Source organism: Chiloscyllium plagiosum, unplaced genomic scaffold, assembly GCF_037043375.1.
Source record: "Chiloscyllium plagiosum isolate Xiang-an unplaced genomic scaffold, Cpla_swu_hap1 HiC_scaffold_17, whole genome shotgun sequence".
Classification (NCBI taxonomy): Eukaryota; Metazoa; Chordata; class Chondrichthyes; order Orectolobiformes; family Hemiscylliidae; genus Chiloscyllium; species Chiloscyllium plagiosum.
In genome coordinates, this window is record NW_028270155.1 from 37,675,285 (window position 1) to 37,697,656 (window position 22,372).

General features: G+C 40.7%; 1 protein-coding gene across 1 annotated transcript in view; it reads right to left on the bottom strand.

Annotated features, from left to right (window-relative positions):
• Positions 1-22,372, bottom strand: part of znf507 (zinc finger protein 507) — a 60,344-nt gene that overhangs the window by 16,745 nt on the left and 21,227 nt on the right. The window contains exons 2-3 of the mRNA XM_043706845.2: positions 8,846-11,200; positions 1,603-1,714 (exon numbers count right to left, since the gene is read on the bottom strand). Of these exons, the coding sequence (XP_043562780.2) occupies positions 1,603-1,714; positions 8,846-11,137 (2,404 nt within the window). The 5' untranslated portion in view covers positions 11,138-11,200. The remainder of the gene's footprint in view (positions 1-1,602; positions 1,715-8,845; positions 11,201-22,372) is intronic.

The window sequence follows — 22,372 nt, forward strand, 5'->3', positions numbered from 1 at the left end:
ACTTTAAAAACGTGTTGGCTGTAACATGATTACATTGTCAACATTTTAAGCATTGTTCCTAAAGTGCAATTTTTCTTTCAGCTGGGGTTGCACAAGAACCCAACCATGGTGTTATATAAGAACTACCTGTATATTTAAGTCAGCTGTTAGAGCGTCCTTTCAGCGCTTTCAAAAAAGGAGATTTATTTCATGGCTTGGAAACAGTTGACAGACAAGAATAAGCCCCCTTACAAACTCTTTCTAGGACACTGAGTGTGCTTAATCAACCCAGCACAACACTGATGCTGATATTTACAGGTGGTGATAATACGTGTCAGCTGCTGGCAAATCCAGAAACTCAGTTTGCAAAGGTCTCATTGAATTTAAGGGCAGGATGTTATTAGAACTGACACTGAAAGAACCATGAACGCTGTAAATAGAAGCAAAAACATAAGTTGCTGGAAAAGGACCTTTCTGAGAAAGTGTCAGCAGACCCAAAACGTTAATACTGATTTCTCTTCACAGGTGCTGCCAGATCTGCTGAGCTTTTGCAGCAACTTCTGTTTTTGTTATTAGAACTGTTCTTTTACTTCCATTCCCACCAGACTGAAAGACTGTCAGGCTATTGGAGATTATGATGTGAAGGGAAGAGGTATGTGGAATAAGTTTTGCAGGGAAGGTGAGGGCATCTGGAATGCTGGAGGGGAGGGGTTATCTGTAAAGTACAAGCAAGTTGGTGCGGGCCAGAAATCTCAGGAAACAAAGGAGAACCGTGTGGAGTTTAAATAATCTCGTAAGGTTGAAAACTACAACGTGTGAGTGAGAGACCAAAAATAGGAAGCAGACCCGTTCCTATTGGTCCACAAGTACTGCTGTAAGAGTACTTAAGTGCTCACTTTGACAGCTCCTGCCTTACTTCACCTGCCCTGGTGAATCAGACCAGCACATGAAAAATTTAAAAAGTATTTGAATCTGAGATATTGAGGTTTATTAACGTATGGAAATAAACAGCCTGTCCAAGTAACTTGCCTGGACAAGCCCAAACCCATCTAAATTAATCCGTAAATAGGCACATTTGCAGTGGATTGTAGTTTATGTTTCACGTAATATAACAATTTAACAAACACTTTACCCCAACACAACTCGGCCCATCTCACTGATTCTGCTGGACAAGAAAAGACTATGAAATACCTAGATATAAGGTTTGAAATACTGATTGACAAAAACAGACAGATATTATTTTGCCAAAGGCTAAGAAAGTTTATCACTGTTGAAAGACCGCCAGGAAAAAAAACTTTGTAGAGGTAATTTGCTTCCAATTTAGACACCTGCACCCTTTACCAACCATTGAGTAAGTACATGAATAAAAAAGGTTTGGAAGGAATTGGCTAGAAACAGGCAGGTGGGACTAGTTTAGTTTGGGATTATGTTTGGCATGGACTGGGTGAACTGAGGGGTCTGTCGACTATGTCTAAAAGAACAGATGGCTGAATGGAAAGCAGGTCATAAGTTCAGAAACAAAGTTTCTTCATTTCACCTACAGCTTCAAGAGAAATCATCTAATACCTCTAATTTTATTGTATATTTTATGTGCATAAATATAATTATAAATATTCACATTACCTTCCTGTGTGCTTTCAGTTTCCCCATCTCTACTACAGTCAGTATTCTCATCATTTGTTGAGGAAATGTGAGAGGGGCCATGTTGCTCACACTCATGGTTCCGGAGCTGGTTCTGTCAGAAAGACGCTCAGAATGTCAAAGTAGCAATAAGCCATCTACTGTGTCACAAAGCTGGTTTCTGTTTTCTAAAAGCTGTTCCTTTTCTTAAGGATTCTGTGTCCTTTTTTTTCCAGAGGGTTTGTGAACATCTCTGTGTCAATTAGACTGGTTTGGTACAGAGATTAAAGAGTATTGAGAGGCCTTTTTGTTTATATATAAACAGATAAGACTTCAGGCCAAAATGGTCATGTGAAGTGACCTGTATAATGAAAGTGGAGTGGTCAGCTCTCGAGCTGAGCAGTTTAGCTCAGTCCAGAACTGTTTGGGAGTTCAGCAGTAAGCTGTGTGGAAACAAACCATTTCACAAAGCAGCAAGGAGAGAGGGCAGAGAGAAGCGAGGGCAGAGAGAAGCGAGGGCTGCTGGGAAGGGTAAGTTTTCCTACTTAAAAGGGACTTACCTCGGGAGCTGGGCCTCCATTTTTACAGAGTGACGAGAAGTGAGGGCTGCCGGGAAGGGAGAGCTTGAGAACTGGTTTTAAAGGAGCAGCAGAAGGAGAGGCCACAGCGAGGTGCAGAGGATTGCTGGGTAAGTACTTGGGCAGTGGCCGAATCCCGAGACACTACACGTGTAATGTCTCCCACCCGCCCTCCTTCTCAAACCTTAAAAAAAAGGACTCTCATGTGTTGCTAAGTTAAGGTATTTCAATTGATATTTCTTGTGTAATGTGTGATTGATTAAAAGTTTACTATTAGTTGGTTAGTTGAATAAGACCATAGAGAAGTACTAGAAATTATTTAATTCATAAATTTGTATAAATTAATTAAATACATGGGAATGGCTGGATAGGTGATGTGCTGTAGCTGTATGATGTGAGAGCTGGCTGATCCCATTGTGAATGGCAGTGACCACATCTGCAGCAAGAGTTGGTTGCTGGAAGAACTCCGGATCAGAATTGATGATCTGGAATCTGACCTTCAAATACTGAGGCACATCCGGGAAGGGAGAGTTACCTGGATGCTTTGTTTCAGGAGGCAGTCACACTCGGTAGATTAAGTAATTCAATTTCAGTTAGTGATCAGGAACAACAGGGTGTGACTGTAAGTGAGGCAGGTAGGGGGATTCTGAATTCAGGAGTGGAGAAGCCTCAGCCCTTGACCCTGTCCAACAGGTATGAGATTTTTGCTCCCTGTACAGAAGAGGGAAAGAGCTGTGGACAGGATGATCCAGCTGACCAATGCAGAAGGCCATTCAAGACAGGGGTGCAAAAAGTGGTTATAGGGGATTCTATAATTATGGGGACAGATAGTATCCTTTGCAAGTCGGATTGGGAGTCCCACATGGTGTGTTGCCTGCCCAGTGCGAGGGTGCAGTACATCTCCGACTGGCTTGAAAAGATATTGGAGTGGGAGGGGGAGGATCCAGTTGTTGTGGTCCACGTTGGCACTAACAACATAGACAAGGCTAGGAAGGAGGACCTGTTTGGGAGTATTAAGCACAAGGAAGGAAATTGAAGAACAGGTCCTCGAGGGTCATACTCTGGATTACTACCCGAGCCACGTGCTAATTGGCATAGGGATACGAAAGCTAGGGAAATAAGTATCTGTCTAACAGACTGGTGTGGGAAAGAGGGATTCCATTTCATGGGACATTGGCATCAGTTATGGAACCGAGGCGGTCGATACCGATGGGATGATTTCCACCTGAACTGATCTGGAAGCAGTGTTCTCTCAAAGGAGAACTAGGGTGGTCACTAGGACTTTCAACTTGTGAGTTGGGGGAGAAGGGAAAGGGAAAGCAACAGGGACTGTGGAGCCAAGTAGAAAGATATGCATGTGTGCAGGGTTTAAGTTCAAGGCAGACTAGGAATGAAGCAAAAACGATGCATAACTTATGACATATTACTAGAGATGTTGGAAATCATGAGGACAAGAAAATTAGCATTAAGGTGAATGCTCATAGTATTTGTAACAAAGTAGATAAATTAACAACGCAAATCGTCGTGAATGATTATGATGTGGTAGGCATCACAGATACGAGGTTGCAGGGGTTCAGGACTGGCAGTTAAACATCCAAGGATTTACAATTTATTGAAAAGACAGGGAGGTGGGCAGAGGGGGTGGGGTTGCCTTGTTAGTTAAGAATGAAATTAAATCTATGGCGCTGAATGACATAGGGTCAGATGATGTGCAGTCTGTGTGATTGGAGTTGAGGAACCACAAAGGCAAAAAAAACCATAATGGGAATTATGTACAGACTTCCCAGCAGTGGTCAGGACCAGAAGTGCAAGATGTACCAGGAAATAGTTAGGGCATGTCAGAAAAGCTAGGTCACGGTGATCATAGGTCACTTCAATATGCAAATGGACTGTGCGAATAATGTTGCAGGTGGATCCAAAGAAAGGGAATTCAAGGAATGCTTACAGGATGGCTTTTTGGAACAGCTTGTGATGGAGCCCACAAGGGAGCAGGCTATTCTGGACTTAGTGCTATGTAATGAGCCAGACTTTATAAAAGAGCTTAGAGTAAGGGAACACTTAGGAGGCAGTCATCATGATATGGTAGAGTTCAGTCTGCAATTTGAAAGAGAGAAGGCAAAATCGAATGTAATGGTGTTACAGTTAAATAAAGATAATTACAGGGGCATGAGACAGGAACTGACAAAAATCAACTCAAAGCAGAACCTAATGGGGAACACAGTACAGCAACGAAGGCAAGAGTTTCTGGGTGTAATTGAGGACATAGTGCAGAGGTTCATCCCAAAGAAAAGAAAGAGTTTCCGCAGGTGGGGGTGGTGGGGGGGGGGGGGGGGGGGGGAGTTAGACAGCTGACAAAGGAAGTCAGTATCAAAGTAAAAGAGAAAGCCTAAAAAGTGGCCAAGAGCACTGGGAGATCAGAAGATTGGGAAGAGTACAAAGACAAACAGAGGATAACAAAGAGAGAAGGTGAAGATCAAATATGGAGGTAAGGTAGCCAGTGATATTAGAAATGATAATAAAAGCTTATTTCAATATGTAAGAAACAAACGAGAGGAAAAAAAAGTGGAAATTGGGCCGCTCCAAATTGATGCTGGAAGGCTAGTGCTGGGAGATAAGGAAATAGCTGAAGAACTTAATAAACACTTTATGCCAGTCTTCACAGTGGAAGACATGAGTAACAGCTCAACAATTAAGGAGATGCAGGGGGCAGAGTTGAGTATGGTAGCCATTACAAAAGAGAACGTGCTAGAAAAGCTAAAAAAAGGTCTAAAAATTGATAAATCTCCGGGCCCAGATAGGCTACATCCTAGAGTTCTGAGGGAGATGGCTGAGGAAATAGCAGAGGTGCTGGTTATAATCGCTCAAAAATCACTGGAAAGTTCCAGATGATTGGAAAATCGTTGTTGTAACCCCCTTGTTCAAGAAAGACCAAGATAAAAGATGGAATATTATAGGCCAATTAGCCTAAACTCAGTTGTAGGTAAAATTCTAGAATCCATTGTTAAGGATGAGATTTCAAAATTCTTGGAAGTGCAAAGCTGGATTAGAACAAGTCAGCATGGATCTAGTAAGGGGAAGTCATGCCTGACAAAACCTGTTAGAATTCCTTGAAGAGATAACAAGTAGGTTAGACCAGGGAAACCCGCGGATGTTATCTACCTAGATTTTCAAAAGGCCTTTGATAAGGTGCCTCATGGGAGGCTGCTGAGTAAGGTGAGGGCCCATGGTGTTTGAGGTGAGCTACTGGCATGGATTAAGGATTGACTGCCTGACAGAACGCAGAGAGTTGGGATAAAAGGTTCTTTTTCTGAATGGCAGCGGGTGACAACTGGTGTCCTGCAGGGTTCAGTGTTGGGCCGCAGCTGTTCACTTTGTATATTAACGATCTGGATGAAGGGACTGGGGACATTCTGGTGAAGTTCGCCAATGATACAAAGTTAGGCGGACAGGCGGGTAGTACTGAGGAGGCAGGGAGGCTACAGAAAGATTTAGACAGTTTAGAAGAGTGGTCCAGGAAATGGCTGATGAAATTCAACTTGAGCAAATGCGAGATCTTGCACTTTGGAAAAGAATACAAGCATGGACTATTTTCTAAACAGTGAGAAAATTCATAAAGTCAAAGTACAAAGGGATCTGGGAGTGCTAGTCCAGCATTCTCTAAAGGTTGACTTGCAGGTTGAGTCCATGATTAAGAAAACAAATGTAATGTTGTCATTTATCTCAAGAGGGTTATAATATAAAAGCAGCGGTGTGCTTCTGAGACTTCATAAAGCTCTAGTTAGGTCCCATTTAGAATACTGTGTCCAATTTTGGGCCCCACACCTCAGGAAGGACATACTGGTACTGGAGCGTGTCCAGCGGAGATTCACATGGATGATCCCTGGAATAGTGGGCCTAACACAAGATGAGCGGCTGAGGATCCTGGGATTGTATTCATTAGAGTTTAGAAGCTTGAGGGGAGATCTAATAGAAACTTACAAGATAATGCATGGCATAGAAAGGATCGACGCTGGGAATCTGTTTCCATTAGGCGATGAGACTAGGACCTGTGGGCACAGCCTTAGAATGAGAGGGGGTCAATTTAGAATGCAAAAGAGGAGACATTTCTTCAGTCAGAGAGTGGTGGGTCTGTGGAATTCATTACCACAGAGTGCAGTGGAGGCCGGGACGCTAAATGTCTTCAAGGCAGAGATTGATAATTCTTAATCTCGCAAGGAATTAAGGGCTACAGGGATGTAAGTGGAGTTGAAATGCTTATCAAGGAGAGAGTGAGGACTGCAGATGCTGGAGATCAGAGCTGAAAATGTGTTGCTGAAAAAGCGCAGGTCAGGCAGCATCCAAGGAACAGGAGAATCGACGTTTCGGGCATAAGCCCTTCAGGAATGAGGAAAGTGTGTCCAGCAGGCTAAGATAAAAGGTAGGGAGGAGGGACTTGGGGGAGGGGTGTTGGAATTGCGATAGGTGGAAGGAGGTCAATGTGAGGGTGATAGGCCGGAGTGGTGTGGGGGCGGAGAGGTTAGGAAGATGATTGCAGGTTAGGAAGGCGGTGCTGAGTTCGAGCGATTTGACTGAGACAAGGTGGGGGGAGGGGAAATGAGGAAACTGGAGAAATCTGAGTTCATCCCTTGTGGTTGGAGGGTTCCTAGGCGGAAGATGAGGCGCTCTTCCTCCAACCGTCGTGTTGCTATGGTCTGGTGATGGAGGAGTCCAAGGACCTGCATGTCCTCGGTGGAGTGGGAGGGGGAGTTGAAGTGTTGAGCCACGGGGTGGTTGGGCTGGTTGGATCGGGTGTCCCAGAGGTGTTCTCTGAAACGTTACGCAAATAGGCGGCCTGTCTCCCCATTATAGAGGAGGCCACATCGGGTGCAGTGGATGCAATAGATGATGTGTGTGGAGGTGCAGGTGAATTTGTGGCGGATATGGAAGTATTCCTTGGGGCCTTGGAGGGAAGTAAGGGGGGAGGTGACGATGCCCTCCACCGCATCTCCTCCACTTCCCGCTCCTCTGCCCTTGAGCCCCGCCCCTCCAACCGCCACCAGGACAGAACCCCACTGGTCCTCACCTACCACCCCACCAACCGCCATGTACAGCGGATCATCCGCCGTCATTTCCGCCACCTCCAAACGGACCCCACCCCCAGGGATATATTTCCCTCCCCTCCCCTATCAGCATTCCGAAAAGACCACTCCCTCCGTGACTCCCTCGTCAGGTCCACAACCCCCACCAACCAACCTCCACTCCCGGCACCTTCCCCTGCAACCGCAAGAAATGCAAATCTTGTGCCCACACCTCCCCCCTTACTTCCCTCCAAGGCCCCAAGGGGGCCATATCCGCCACAAATTCACCTGCACCTCCACAATCATCATCTATTGCATCAGGTTTCTCCAGTTTCCTCATTTCCCCTCCCCCCACCTTGTCTCAGTCAAATCCCTCGAACTCAGCACCGCCTTCCTAACCTGCAATCATCTTCCTGACCTCTCCGCCCCCACCCCACTCTGGCCTATCACCCTCACCTTGACCTCCTTCGACCTATCGCATTTCCAACGCTCCTCCCGCAAGTCCCTCCTCCCTACCTTTTATCTTAGCCTGCTGGACACACTTTCCTCATTCCTGAAGAAGGCCTTGTGCCCGAAATGTCGATTCTTCTGTTCCTTGGATGCTGCCTGACCTGCTGCGCTTTTCCAGCAACACATTTTCAGCTTTGAAATGCTCATCAGCCATGATTAAATGGCGGAGTGGACTCGATGGACCAAATGGCCTTAGTTCCACTGCTATGTCTTATGGTTTTAAACTCTCTCTCTCTTTTTGCCCTTCTAACTTCAACCTGTAAGCACATGTTCCATTTGTACTGGGTTTTAAGGGGAGTTTGCTTTTTGGGACTGTTGTGTACATTCGGAACAGCATAATTAAATCTCGTTTGAATAACCTGAATTCTGTAGGGGTTCTTTATTCTGTTCTGTGTGTTTCATTGTGTAATTTTGTGAATAAATATTTGGGTGTTTTAAAACTGGTAGTCAACCTAGCTACTTCATTCTGGATAATTTTCACTGTACACTTACCAAGGTAAATTGCAAAGTTATGGTCTGGGCTGCCTGCTTAAGAATGTTCTGAGTGGTCTAGCCTTGTCCATAACAACTGACTGAGATGAAACCAAACTACAAGGAGCCAAAATTAAAAGATGTACTCCTTCACAGAACACTTTAGCAGTTCTTATAGAATAATAAGTTGAAAATTTATAGACAAATTTATCACTTCAAAGTATGCATTAGATGAGATTTAAAAATTCAACAACCCAGATTTTTCAGAAGCAAAACTGAAGTAATCACTGAAAGGCATGAGACCACTTTTCAATGTTAAAATCACCATTTTCTAAATAATGATCAAGATTTTCTTTACACAGCTTGATTAAGCCTCCAAATCACAAATAAAATACTGTTAAACATGTAGAACTTCCTTACTTTTTAAAAAGTGAGTGTTTTTTCCAATAAGAGAATAGATTCCCAAACTTACAAATTATTACAATCAAAACTGGGCTTTCAACAGTTTACTGTTGCTTCACTGTATCAGAACTCGAATAATAGTTACTTTAATAAATAACTCTTATTCTACTTTAGTTTCAACGTACACACATTAATTGCAACATATCTAAGTAATTAAAATCAGTGTACCTTATAATAAAATGCTTCACTGCACCTCTTGCAGTGATACATTCTAGTCTTGCAATGGTTTATCATATGACTTTCCAGACTATTGCTATCAGAAGCAATGTGATCACAGATTGGACACTGGTAAGGCTGTCGTTGCCGATGAACCCTTAAGTGCTGTTTAATGTACCCCTTGTTACCACTGCTATAGTGGCAGAGACAACAACGGTAAGGCCGCTCTGTATTGGGTATATACTCCACTAGGTTGCCTGATGAACCCAGTTCATTTGAAGGTTGACTTTGTGCATTATCTTGTAATTCTTTCAGGATATCTTCATCAGAAGCATTTTGGTCAGTTCTTTCTCTCAATTTTTCAATTACAGTGAGTAATGACATGCTGATGCCCATTTTGATAGGTACTTCAGAAAAACCAGATTTAGCTTTATCAAGCTGTAAGTCACTAGTACCATCTCGAGAATAACTGAGAGCGGGAGAAATGGAAGTGCTGACGTCTACACCTATCTGCCCTGTATCAGGTTCAGGATTTTTAGCATTCCCTCTGGTTAATTCTGGTGCTCTTGTTGGCATTGCAACGAGAGCTTCAGCAGCCAATGAATGAAGCCGCAAAGATTCTGAATTGGTTCTCCTTCGTGCTGGTGGAACATTTTCATCAACTGCTGCAGGTTCAGAAGGTTTTAAAACATTATTACTTTCGTCAGGATTCCACTCTATGGCAGCAGTTTCCACTTCAGTCGTACTGTTACTTTGTTGATACATTTCTGAAGGATCTTCATAATAGATCACATGAGACTTTTCAGAGATAAGTCTCTTTTCCACTTCAATGTCTGGTGTCATTAGAAAGTGCTTTTCTGGAACAGTATCTCCAGCTCCTGGAACCCGCTCCACAATAACATTGACATGCCCCACCTTGTTTGAACTACAGTTAATTATCTTCTGTGCGGAAGAAAGAAGGCTATCAGAAATTGTGCTTTCATGTTCACAATCCAGTATCAGAGACTCCTCTTCGACAATTTCCATTACGGCTGGACTCGGTGCTTTTGAGCAGGTAACATCAGAACTTTTCACAGTTGTCTCAGATAGAGAGGGCCTGCAGTCCAATGAGTTAATTACAGTAACTGGAGCCACACCACAAAACTGCAACTGATTTGAACCAGTGCAGTGCACACTTTCTGATTTACCTGCTGTTGAAAAAACAATAACTGGTTCATCATCATGAGTTGTGAGAGCTGTAGATGAAACTGCTGAGGTAGTTGGCTCAGATACCTCCTCAAAAATTGGATATGAACAATCAACTTCACCAGCATGTTTCCATGCATGTGTTTTTAACATTCTCTGGCGATCACAAGCATAACTGCAAATCAAACACCTATACATGCCGTACTGATCATATGTATACCACTTTCTTGGGCCTGGTTCAGAGTCCAAAGCAACGCCTCCTGATTTTGCACTGCCTATGGTACTTAACTCTGATTGCTGCTGAATCTGTGGCAAATGTTTCCTCTGTATCTGTGCATCTTCGAGATGGATCCAAATGTGAGCTTCAAGCTCCTCCTGCTTTTTTGAAACAAAACAACACTCAGAACACATCAACACCACCTCACTGGACTTTCCATGTTGTTCAAAGTGCTCCTTTAACTGTGGAAAAGTCAGTGAACTGAATTTACATAAATTACACTGATATCGAGTGAGGTTCCTGTGCAAATATCTGTGTTCGGCAAGATCTTTGGAAACAGTAGTGGCAAAGTTGCACTGTTCACATGTATAGATCTCAGCATTGTTATGGCTGCGTAAGTGTACGTAAAAAGCTGGTTGCTCTGCAGCAACATAGTCACAAACAGTACAACAGAATCTTTTTGAAGTGTATGTTTTATCTGCAGAGTTATGTGTCCTTCGATCTAGCATATTACAACTCTTAGGCAAATCTTGTGTCTTAAAGTAAGTCTCTCTAATTGTGGTATCATCCTGTAACTTATCATAGTTTATGTCCACAGGTTTTTTGGCTGTGCTCCCACAGCTGTCAGCATGTTCAAATATTGCACTTCTTGCGTCAGCGGTATTAGTATAAGGCCTCTTTTGACCAGCTAGAGAATATTGCTTTGATCTTCCTTTCTCCACAATCTTACTTAATTTTTCAATAACCCGAATTAATGAGCCCGATCTTTCCATTTTTGATACAATTTTGCTATCCACAAATGAACGAGTTGCTATCTGCTTCAAGATATGTTCATCACATTTATGCTTTGTTATACAGCCATGGCTTTGTGGTTGGAAATCTGCAACAGCATCTGAAATCATACTGTCCAGCCTATTAGTGTGTTGTAATAACAGTGCATCACTGTTAAGCTTTTTCCAGAGTACCTACAAAAGAAACAAAATATTTAGCTTTTAAACATCTGCATTTAAATTATTCCTACTTCTAAGAACACATTATTAACTCTTGTGGTGTTATGTCCCAGGTGATGGCAATGGTGGACAAGTCAAAATTCAGAATGAAATCTGGCTTGATAGATATGTTATTCTTACAATTTGGTTACCAGGGTGGTCAGTCACTGAACACATTTACTTGAGGATGTTAATGCACTTAGAACATAATTTTATTATTCAAAATAAAAGGAAAAAGTGCACTCTCGCTACCCACATGAAGGTTCCTTAGACATTACCTTTCAAACACATGGTCATAGAGTCATAGAGATGTACAGGATGGAAATGACTATCATCCTGATGAAGGGCTTTTGCCCGAAATGTCGATTTTCCTGCTCCTCAGATGCTGCCTGAACTGCCGTGCTTTTCCAGCACCACTCTAATCCCCTCCTATCATCTTGAAGAACAAGGGCAACAAACACATTGGCATATGACCACCTGCAAGTACTACAGTACCATTTTCCCTTCATTGTTGCTGCATCAAAGTCCTGGAACTCGCTCCTAACGGCAACATGGGTCTACAAATATATTGCAGTGATTCAAGGAGGCAACTGATAGCAACCTCTCAAGGGCAACTAGAGGATGGTCAATAAAAGCTGGTCCGGCCAGTGTCACCTACATCGTCAGTAAATTGAAACAATAAGAATTTGGCAAGATCTCAACATTAAAAAAAATTCAACTCAGTTCCCAGCAATAAACTTTACTGATACATAACCCCAATGAAGTATCAGACCTACCTTCACTTTAAAAATTTGTTGTGGATCTGAGAGTCAAACATCTGTTTGGTCAATTTCAGAAAGTTCACCAGATGCAATCTTTTTCCATGATTGTCTCTCCTGGAGACTTCATTAAAAGTTAGGAACAGGAGAAAGCCCTTAGACCCTCAAATTTTCTCTGCCATTCCATATAATCATGTGACACTCCTCAGGTCCACTTTTCTCCCTTTTCCCCATAACCCTTGATTCTCCAACTGATCACGAATCTAGGACTTAAATATGCATAAGGACACTGCCCAACAGCTCTCTGATACAAGGAGTTCCAAAGACATCCAACTCTCTAAGGAAAAATAATTCTTATCTCAGTCTTAAATTGGCATCCCTTAATTATGAGAATATGCGCTCTGGTCCTAGACTCTCCAATGCGGGGAAACATCCTCTCAGCAATTATTCTGTCAAGCCCCCCAAAATTTCTATATGTTTCACTGAGATCACGTCCCATCCTTCTAAAGTTTAATGAGTAGATGCTCAATCAGTTTAATCTTAGTCTATAAAAATAAAACCCTCCATACCAGGCATCATCCTAATGAACCCTCTCTGAACTGCCTCCAGTGAAATAATATCTTTTGTAATTAACAGCACCAAAACTGCTCTCAGTACTTCAGATGTGGTGGTCTTGTACAGTTGCAGTAAGTCCTCCCTACTCTTATACTCTAACACCTGTGATGAAGCTGCTCCTTTGACAAGATTATGCTGTCCTTGACTTTTTCTCTCCTCCAGAGAGGCCGCAAACAACACAGACTCTGAAAACTCTGGGGTTGAAGGGTTTCAGGGCCAATTTGACAATAGCTAACAGGTACTGCCTCAGGCAGAAGGCTTCCAAGTTTTAAAAAAGAACACTTGTACAATCAAAGGGCAGTGGCCAGTTTTCCCAGCTCAGCTTTTCTCTGGTTTGGTGTTTTGTTTAAACAGTAGTGGGGGGAAAAACACTACTACACCCAAAGAAGCAGATCCAGACTGGTACTCTCTGACTTCTATCCTGTCAGAACCAATGTTTGATTTTACCTTTTGTGCCAAGGGTGTTTATGGGGATTGTTGCAAGTATTTGGAACAGCATGATTAAGTTGGGATGATCTTTTGAGTTTTTGGAGAAGTTATTTGGTATTCTGTTTTCTGTTGTTTGCGTTTCATTCAGTAATCTTGTAAATAAATTCTGTTTTGCTTAAAACTAAGTGGTTTGACCAGCAGCATTTCTTGGAATTTCCGTGTTACACCTGCTTAAAGCAATTAGCAAAGTTAGGATCTGGGCTACCTTCTTGAAATGCTTTGAGGAGTCTGGCCTGGTCCATAATAAACCCTTGAAATAAACGGCCAGCATACCATTAGCCTTCTTGATTATCTGCTGCATCTGTGTAGTATTTGTGCACAAAGCACAGAAAGTTACCAAGTCCCTTTGTGTTACAGCTTTCTGAAGTTCTTCCTCATTTAAATAATATTGTTCTTTTGTTCTCCCTTTCAAAAATGAACTTCACATTTTCCCACGTTATAGTCCATTTGCCAACTTTTTGTCCACTTAATCTATTCAATATCTTCCTGCAAACCATTTGTATCCCTCTTGCAATCTGCCTTTCCTGCTTCATAATCTGCCTTGCTTGGGATGTAATTCTTCCTTACTGACCATGCAAAGCTTATTGATAGCACACTTTCAACAGATCCTCTCAAACAGAGCTGAGTTTAAGTTTCAATAGTAATCAATACCTATTGAAGCATGATTAAAGTTTTAAGTGATTGAGTGATAACCATCCCTCAGTCAGTTACCTTTTAACTATACTGAACTTTAAACTTTTAAAACAAAAAAAATAAAGATTTACCAATTCTATTCTCAAGCTGCTCCAAAATCATAAATATAAATTCACTTGAGTCTCTGCCTCACTCTCAACGGGATCTTTTCTTACTGACTGTGCATGCAGCCACCTAAATTAATTTATTGACTTTACTCACTGAGCTTGAAGAAATAATGATTTGATTACTTTCAAGCTGCTAAACAGCCAATCTGATGGTATGGATCTTTTCTTCTGAACCGTAACTTGCTGCTAGCCTTTGGCTTCCTCTTCTGTAAGTCCTAAGAGCTCAAGTCAACAATAAGTTGCAATTATCTCACCAGGTGTCTAGTTCTGTCTTTTACCTCAAGTCACATGGTTTCTTCAAAAGGCTGCCTTTAGCTTATTGTCTCAAAAGACTTTATGGTCATTTTAAAAAAAGCATACCTTCATAGCACTGAAAGCCAGAAATCCTTAGCTTTAAAATCAACACATCCAATTATGTATAACCTAAAATAACATGTTCTAGGAACGTTTAACTTGAAAAATTATGTAATACTCCCAAAGTCATACCGAAATCTGGGAAAAGACAACTTGCATTTACATTGCACCTTAACGCAGAAAAACATCTTGTGGATTTTATGGAGGCATTAAGAAAAAAAAAGACTAGCCAAAGGAGGAAATGTTAGGAGAGTTGTAAAGGAGAATATGGAGGTGAAGAACTAGAGATTTCCAAGGAACAGAATTCTAAAATGTGGGCCTTAAGTGGTGAAGGCTCAACTATTAGCAATGGGGTGAATGGATCATGAAACCAGTCAAGAGCTAAAGTCCAAGGAACAGAATGTGAAAGGAGGGAAATGATTTTGGAGGGGTTGTGCAAATCTTTATAGAGGTAAGTAGGGAAGAGTTTATTTAGGGACTTATTAACAAGAAGAATGACTTTAAATTTAAAGGTGGCTGAATAAGGGATTTAGAAAAGTAAGGACAGTGGTGTGGGGGTGAAAAAATCCCCAAGCTGGAGAAGAGCCACAGAGTGGATGAACTCATGTTTGTAGAGGGGAGCATATGCAATATTAGCTAAAAAAAAATCACTGAAATTGTAAAATCTGGAGATGACAAAAGGTTTCAGTAGTAGATGTACTAAGATTTGAATGTAAATGGACAATATTCTGCAACAACATAAAAGGTATGCAGATAGAAAATCAGTCCAGGATTATATCGTTAATAATACATTACAGACTGAGATATTGACTGGTAATGAAATAGAGAAGGTGATAAAAGCCAAAAAGAATGGGTTCCATCTTCTCAACACTGAGCTGGAGGAAACTGTTGATCAGAATTTGGATTCTGGACAGAACCAGTAATTGGATATTGAGGTGAAATAGTGGTAGAGATGTGGATTGTCAATGTACATGTGCACGTTGACAGTTGCACATACAAATTTGTATGCTGATTATGATCCAAGTCAGATCAAGCTTGCTTGCCATGGAGGTTAGTCACTGAACATATTCAGAAGAGGCTGCCAATGTACTTTTAACAAAAGAACATAAATATTCATTACGCAAGAAAAACAGATTCAACCCTTTTACCCAAACAATAACTTTGCAGACATCCAACCCTCAGCGCAGGGTCACTCTATCTCCATGCTTAAGCTCCTAGAACAGCTGGCATGCCTGAAATCAGTTTCCTTTACTCAATGCTCCTTTCTTTCATAATATCTGTCCCTGAAACCTTTAAACAGGCTGCTAACTCACCCTACAAATACTGCTGAACAGGAGTTCTTCAAATTCATATCTTCAACAGCCTTAGACAATCTTGTGTCTTGCTCTCAGACACTACCACAGCCTTCTGCTTCTCAGATTCTCCTCTAAGCAACTCAGGACTTCTCCCGGAGTCTGCCCTGACTGTTTTGGTGACTGATATTAATAGAACCTCTGCTTTTACAAAACTCTTTTCTCTGAATTAGTCCACTTCTAGCCACTGTGATTCTCTTTTTGGGTTTTAAAACTCAAGTCAGCGAACACCTTAGCGTTATTTTATTTTATTTCGTTAAAACCTCACAATTTTTTGGAAATGCCATTATCTGCTCACTGTTCAGAATAATATTAAGCTCTCAGAATTAACTTTTGATTGGAAGAATCAAACTCTCGGAATTAAAAATTAAAATCTAATTTTCTAAAGAGCGTACATTTCCAAATAAAGTTATGAGCTTTTGCTTCAATTGTAAGTTACAGCCTGAACCATTTTTACGCTGACCAGATTAATTTTCCAATCAATCTCATGTTTTCAGCCTTGCATATCACATCAGTATCCTGCACCACATAAACCCCAGTATATTACTGAAGGAGTCTGTGGTCATCTTTCGTAATACAGTCATAGAGATGTAGAGCATGGAAACAGACCAGTCGGTTTAACCCGTCCATGCTACCAGATATCCCAACCCAATCTAGTCCCACCTACCATCACCCGGCCCATATCCCTCCAAACCCTTCCTATTCATATATCCATCCAAATGCCTCTTAAATGTTGCAATTGTACTAGCCTCCACCACTTCCTCTGGCAGCTCATTCCATACACGTACCACCCTGTGTGAAATAGTTGCCCCTTAGGTCTCTTTTATATTTTTCCCCTCTCACCCTAAGCCTATGCCCTCTCGTTCTGGACTCCCCGACCCCAGGGAAAATACTTTGTCTATTTATCCTATCCATGCCCCTCATGATTTTATAAACCTCTGTAAGATTAGATTACATTACATTACATTACATTACAGTGTGGAAACAGGCCCTTCGGCCCAACAAGTCCACACCGACCCGCCGAAGCGAAACCCACCCATACCCCTACATTTACCCCTTACCTAACACTACGGGCAATTTAGCATGGCCAATTCACCTGACCCTGCACATCTTTTGGACTGTGGGAGGAAACCGGAGCACCCGGAGGAAACCCACGCAGACACGGGGAGAACGTGCAAACTCCACACAGTCAATCGCCTGAGGCGGGAATTGAACCCGGGTCTCAGGCGCTGTGAGGCAGCAGTGCTAACCACTGTGCCACCGTGCCGCCCACTAAGGTCACCCCTCAGCCTCAGATGCTCCAGGGAAAACAACCCCAGCTTGTTTAGCCTCTCCCTATAGCTCAAATCCTCCAACCTTGGCAACATTCTTGTAAATCTTTTCTGAACCCTTTCAAGTTTCACAACATCTTTCCGATAAGAAGGAGACCAGAATTGCACGCAATATTCCAATAGTGGCCTAACCAATGTCCTATACAGCTGCAACATGACCTCCCAACTCCTGTACTCAATACTCTGACCAATAAAAGAAAGCATACCAAACGCCGCCTTCACTATCCTATCTACCTGCGACTCCACTTTCAAGGAGCTATGAACCTGCACTCCAAGGTCTCTTTGTTTAGCAAAACTCCCTAGGACCTTACCATTAAGTGTATAAGTCCTGCTAAGATTTACTTTCCCAAAATGCAGTACCTTGCATTTATCTGAGTTAAACTCCATCTGCCACTTCTCAGCCCATTGGCCCATCTGATCAAGATCCCATTGTAAATTGGAGATAACCTTCTTCGCTGTCCACTACACCTTCAATTTTGTTGTCATCTGCAAACTTACTAACTGTACTTCTTATGCTCGCATCCAAATCATTCATATAAACAACAAAAAGTTGCTTTCATAAGTTTTGAAACAATGGAGATGCTCATGCAGTTCTACATTAACTTTAACAATGACCAATTGTTTCAATTACTTTGTAGTAATATTTCTATGAAAGAAACTTCCACTATAAGGTGATAAATTCAGAGGAGAAATAACAAAGATAAAGGACACAAGACTTGGTTGAGGATTATAATTAATACATGAACTACAACATATTGGCTTTATGAATTTTATTGCTATTTCTACTTTTTGTTGTGGGCATATAGACTAATTAATAATTCTTTCTTCCAATCAAAAGTCATTTGCTATTTAATCCATGTTACTCTCCATTTTCATTGCGTTCTTACCAAGTAGGTTTTAAAATGCTTGTTGACTGCTTTTTCAGATCAAACAACTGAATTGCACGTGAGCAAAAAATATTCTATATTTTTGTAACTGGGTACAGTAATAAATCCACCATGGAACTTCTACAGACAGGATTTATAGCTTGCTTTGATGCACTTCATTATATATTGAACACACAATAGTTTGCTTTACAACTGGTGATTGAGAACTGTTCCAGAACTCTATACTCATTAAATCATACATGTCAGATAGTCTGGAGTGCCAAATTATACACTTGCTCACTTTTATTCAACTAAAATATATACCAGCAGCTACACAAACTCTGACAGGACAAATTCTTCTTTCTGACAGCTACTGGCATAGCAGTTCTTTTATCGCCTATGTCTGAGCTAGATTTCAACTATATCCAAAGGACAAAGCAAGTGTTTTTTTCAATAAATTGGAAAGATCGTCCATCCAGTTGCAAAATTGCTATATTACCTTTCTTCCAAAACAGCAATTTGCCTTTCAATTCAATTTGCCTTTCAAATGCCTGTTAAATGCACATTAATTATGAAGTTCTCTATATTAGTCTCAGTAAGACAGCAAGTTTCAAATTCAAAACCAAAAAAATGATAGGTTGAAGCCAAAACACGTGTATCGTGTAACTCGATTTCTCTTTCAATGGACGCTGCCATACCTGCTAAGTTTCTCTAGCATTCTTGGTGTTTGTTTCAGGTCTTCAGCATCTGCGGTATTTTGCTTTTCCTTCAGTTGTAGATTGATTCTTAGCACATTCTTTTTGAAAAATATTAACTCTTCTATGGCTGGTTCAATCCATTTGTAGTTACAATGCTTCATGTGATGCATGACTTATAATTCATATTTTTGAAATTAGGATTTAAAAATAGAAGTGGCAAGAGCAGGGTTACTTCTGTGAAATGGCTTCTTTTTAAAAGAAAAGTCAGAGAGCTCTGACAGAACAATGACTAAATCCAGCATTTTGTCATAACACAGATGATTGCAGACGCATATGGCATTAATGGAAAGACGTTTATATTGTCAGGTTTAGGGTAGGTAGGGTAAACATGAATGCTTAATAGCTTTGTTTTTAGCTCAGAAGCGTCTAGGAATAAACCAGTTTTAATTAAATTAAGACAATATGATTGCGCTTAAAAGCAAGTTTCGTTTCTCGTAGGAGCTTAGGACATTACTGGAAACAAAACATATCAGAAGAGTTTAGTTTTTGAGATCTCCAAACCTGGACAATTTTGTTTGCAATCTGTCGGTTACTGGAACTGAGGAAGCTTAAGCTCGCAGATTTGTGAAAAAGTGTATGCTGGCAAATTTAGAATGGATGCATCAAATTACCTTACAGCAAAACTCTTGTAAGGAATCAGTTAAGCGGAAATTTAAGGAATGTAATTTCTCTCGGATTTGAGAGTCCAATGAATAGTATCGGCAAACAAGTTAAGATTTTGTGTTATAATTGTCTTAAAACATATAGCAAATGTATTTAGATTTAGATAGCTATTAAAATTCTTTTTATGTATCAAACATTTGTTTTGTTAAATAAATTCTATAGCCTCGAGTGAACATGTCTTACTAATAATTACCACATTAACTGACTAAACAAATATAAACATATGATCTATCAAGTCAGGTTGATAGATCAGAACTCTATACTCATTAAATCATACATGTCAGACAGTCTGGAGTACCATCAACTGCACAATTTTTCCTATCGGGCGGGAAACAACTTTACTGAACACTACTCTTTTCATCCATAGGCATCTTACATTTTAAATCTTACTGAGCTTCCACATTACTTGCCCATGTTTCCAACAATATATTTCTAAAGGGGTTGCCTGCAAATTGGACCAATTACAATAGGGATACCATATTCCTTTTTTTCTAGTCAATGGATTAGACGGGAAAGGAAAAAATATATATAAATGAGAATGTCTTCTCATTTTTGAAAACATGAACAGAAAATTATCAAAATGAATGACTTTCCAAATTATTAACAAAATTAAAATGTGAAAACCAAGATTATTTGCTCAATCTGGGGACATGACTGAACCTTACATATTTCATATGATTTTCTCAGGGATCAGACAACTTATCAAATACACAGTGTTAAATCTTTATAAAGAGTAGCAAGGATGCACTTTTCCTGGTCATAAAGGATTACTTTCTTCTCTAAGCAGGGTACAGTTTCATTTGGTGGAAAAGGCATTTATTATCAGCCTGCAACTGGCAAACTGAGCAGTTCTCTTGGCAGTCTCCAAACTAAATGCTTTCACAACACGATGAACGTGCAACTGAAGAATACGGAGTTATATGAATAAGATGAAAGTAGTATGAATTCCATCTAAAAGAGTTTGCTTAAAAATGAACACTTAATTGCAAATTATTTGAATATACAAAACACTGCCAAGTGCAATTCAAAAAGGGATGCAATAACTGAGTTAATCTTGGTAGTTACTATAATTTAAACTGCTGAATCAAGATCGTGGGGCAGCACAGTGGCTCAATGGTTAATACTGCAGCCTCATAGCACCAGGGACACTGGTTTGATTCCACTCTCAGACAATCTCTCCCTCTGGCTGCATGGGTTCCTCCAGGTGCATCTGTTTCTCTCTCAGTCCAAAAATGTGCAGATTAGGTGGATTGACCACACTAAATTGCCCATAATGCCCAGGAATATGCACGCGAGGTGGGTTAGCCATGGGAATTGCAGGGTTATGGGAATAGGGTAGAGGGTGGGTGTGGGTGGAATGCTCTTTGGGAGATTGGTGTGGACTCCATGGGTTGAATGGCCTGCTTCTACATTGTAGGGATTCTCTGATTCTATATGGGGAACCTATGAATTAAAGAGAATGAGGCAGAAATTCCAAATGTCAAATTGTGATTTCTGTTACTCCTTACTTGGTTAGCACCCTGGAAGCCAAGACCCACTAATCCCAGAGTCAGCACAAAATTTAAATATTTTATAAAAATACCAAAAATTCTCCAACTTATCTGTCTTTTAGAACGAGGTTAACTGAAACACAAACCTGAATTGTGTACTTAACAAAACTATTAATAACAAATAAATAGATTCCAGCTACACGTAAGCAACTATGAACTGTTCACATTTAACTCTGTTGGTTAAAACTCCAATACTCTTATAAAACTCCCCCTAAACACATACAGACAGATACCAAAACCATATCGTTGTTTTGAACGGAGGGAAAATCTGAGAAGGCAATTCTGTCAATAGGATTCACTGAGATTATCCTCTTGGCTTGACAGAGCTTGCTGTTGGTCAATTTCTCTCTTCATGAACTTTCACGCTTGCAGGAGGAGCAACTGGTTCAAACTTAAAAAGCTCTGATTTGTTAGTTAAAAACAACAGCTTATTCCAACTGGTGAGGAAAATTAAACTTTCACAGGCTTTAAGTGTTTTTTTAAACTGCACTCAATGAATGACAGCACCTTCTTTTCCAGAGGTCCAATGACTTCTAGCAAGATTGATCAGATCCACAAGCTGTACAGCAACCGGAGACCAATCATAAAGGTATTGACAGACAGAAGGTCTCAGTCAACAATAACTGCTCAGCATTCCACAATTAATCAGCTACTCAGTGCAGTTCGAATCTCATTTTGTACACTGTCCCTGGTATCAACTCATTTGCAACTAAACCTATCGCAACAGAATAAATAGTACTTACAAAATTCTTATTTTTATAAAATGCAACAATCTCTTCCACAAACCTTGGTTTTTAAAATGATCCTTTTCCCATTTCATTCTATAATCAAAACTGCAGAAAATAAATACATGGTCTTTCCACTTCCCTATCCAAAATCAAGAATTACACTCTCAATGGCTAAGACAGAGGGTGGTACCTGTACGGAATGAGCTGCCAGAGGAAGTGGTGGAGGCTGGTACAATTGCAACATTTAAAAGACATCTGGATGGGTATATGAATAGGAAGGATTTAGAGGGATATGGGTCGGGTGCTGGCAGGTGGGACTAGATTGGGTTGGGATATCTGGTCAGCATGGGCAGGTTGGACCGAAGGGTCTGTTTCTGTGCTGTATATCTCTATGACTCTATGACTATGGCACATTATTTCTTATCCCCAAAAGATCTATAGCCTTTGATATTCTCAGCTCAATCTCCATGAAAATTCTTCTTAAACTTTCTGCTACATTGCCTAAGTTCAGCAGGACATCAATGCTTACTTTTACTCTTAGCATGTCAAAGGCAGACTATCTTCAGTAATGGCTGCTTTTCATAATTACAAGATCTTACAATAACCCAATCTTGCTTCTTTTCTACAACTACATAACGTTCCTTATAATTGTTGTCTACAAATATGAGTTTAGCTTCCACTTATAGGTTTATGCTATCATGTTCTACTTGACACAACCTTTTCTTTGAGAGATTTGATTGTCTCAGACCAATCAGCCTATGTCCAGCTTTCGATGAACCACTATTTGCATGAGTTAACCACTGGTAACAGCAAAGTTACTTTCTTGGCTGTTTGTCATGGACCATCACCATTTCTAGACAATACAGTGAATTCAACTTCTTGGT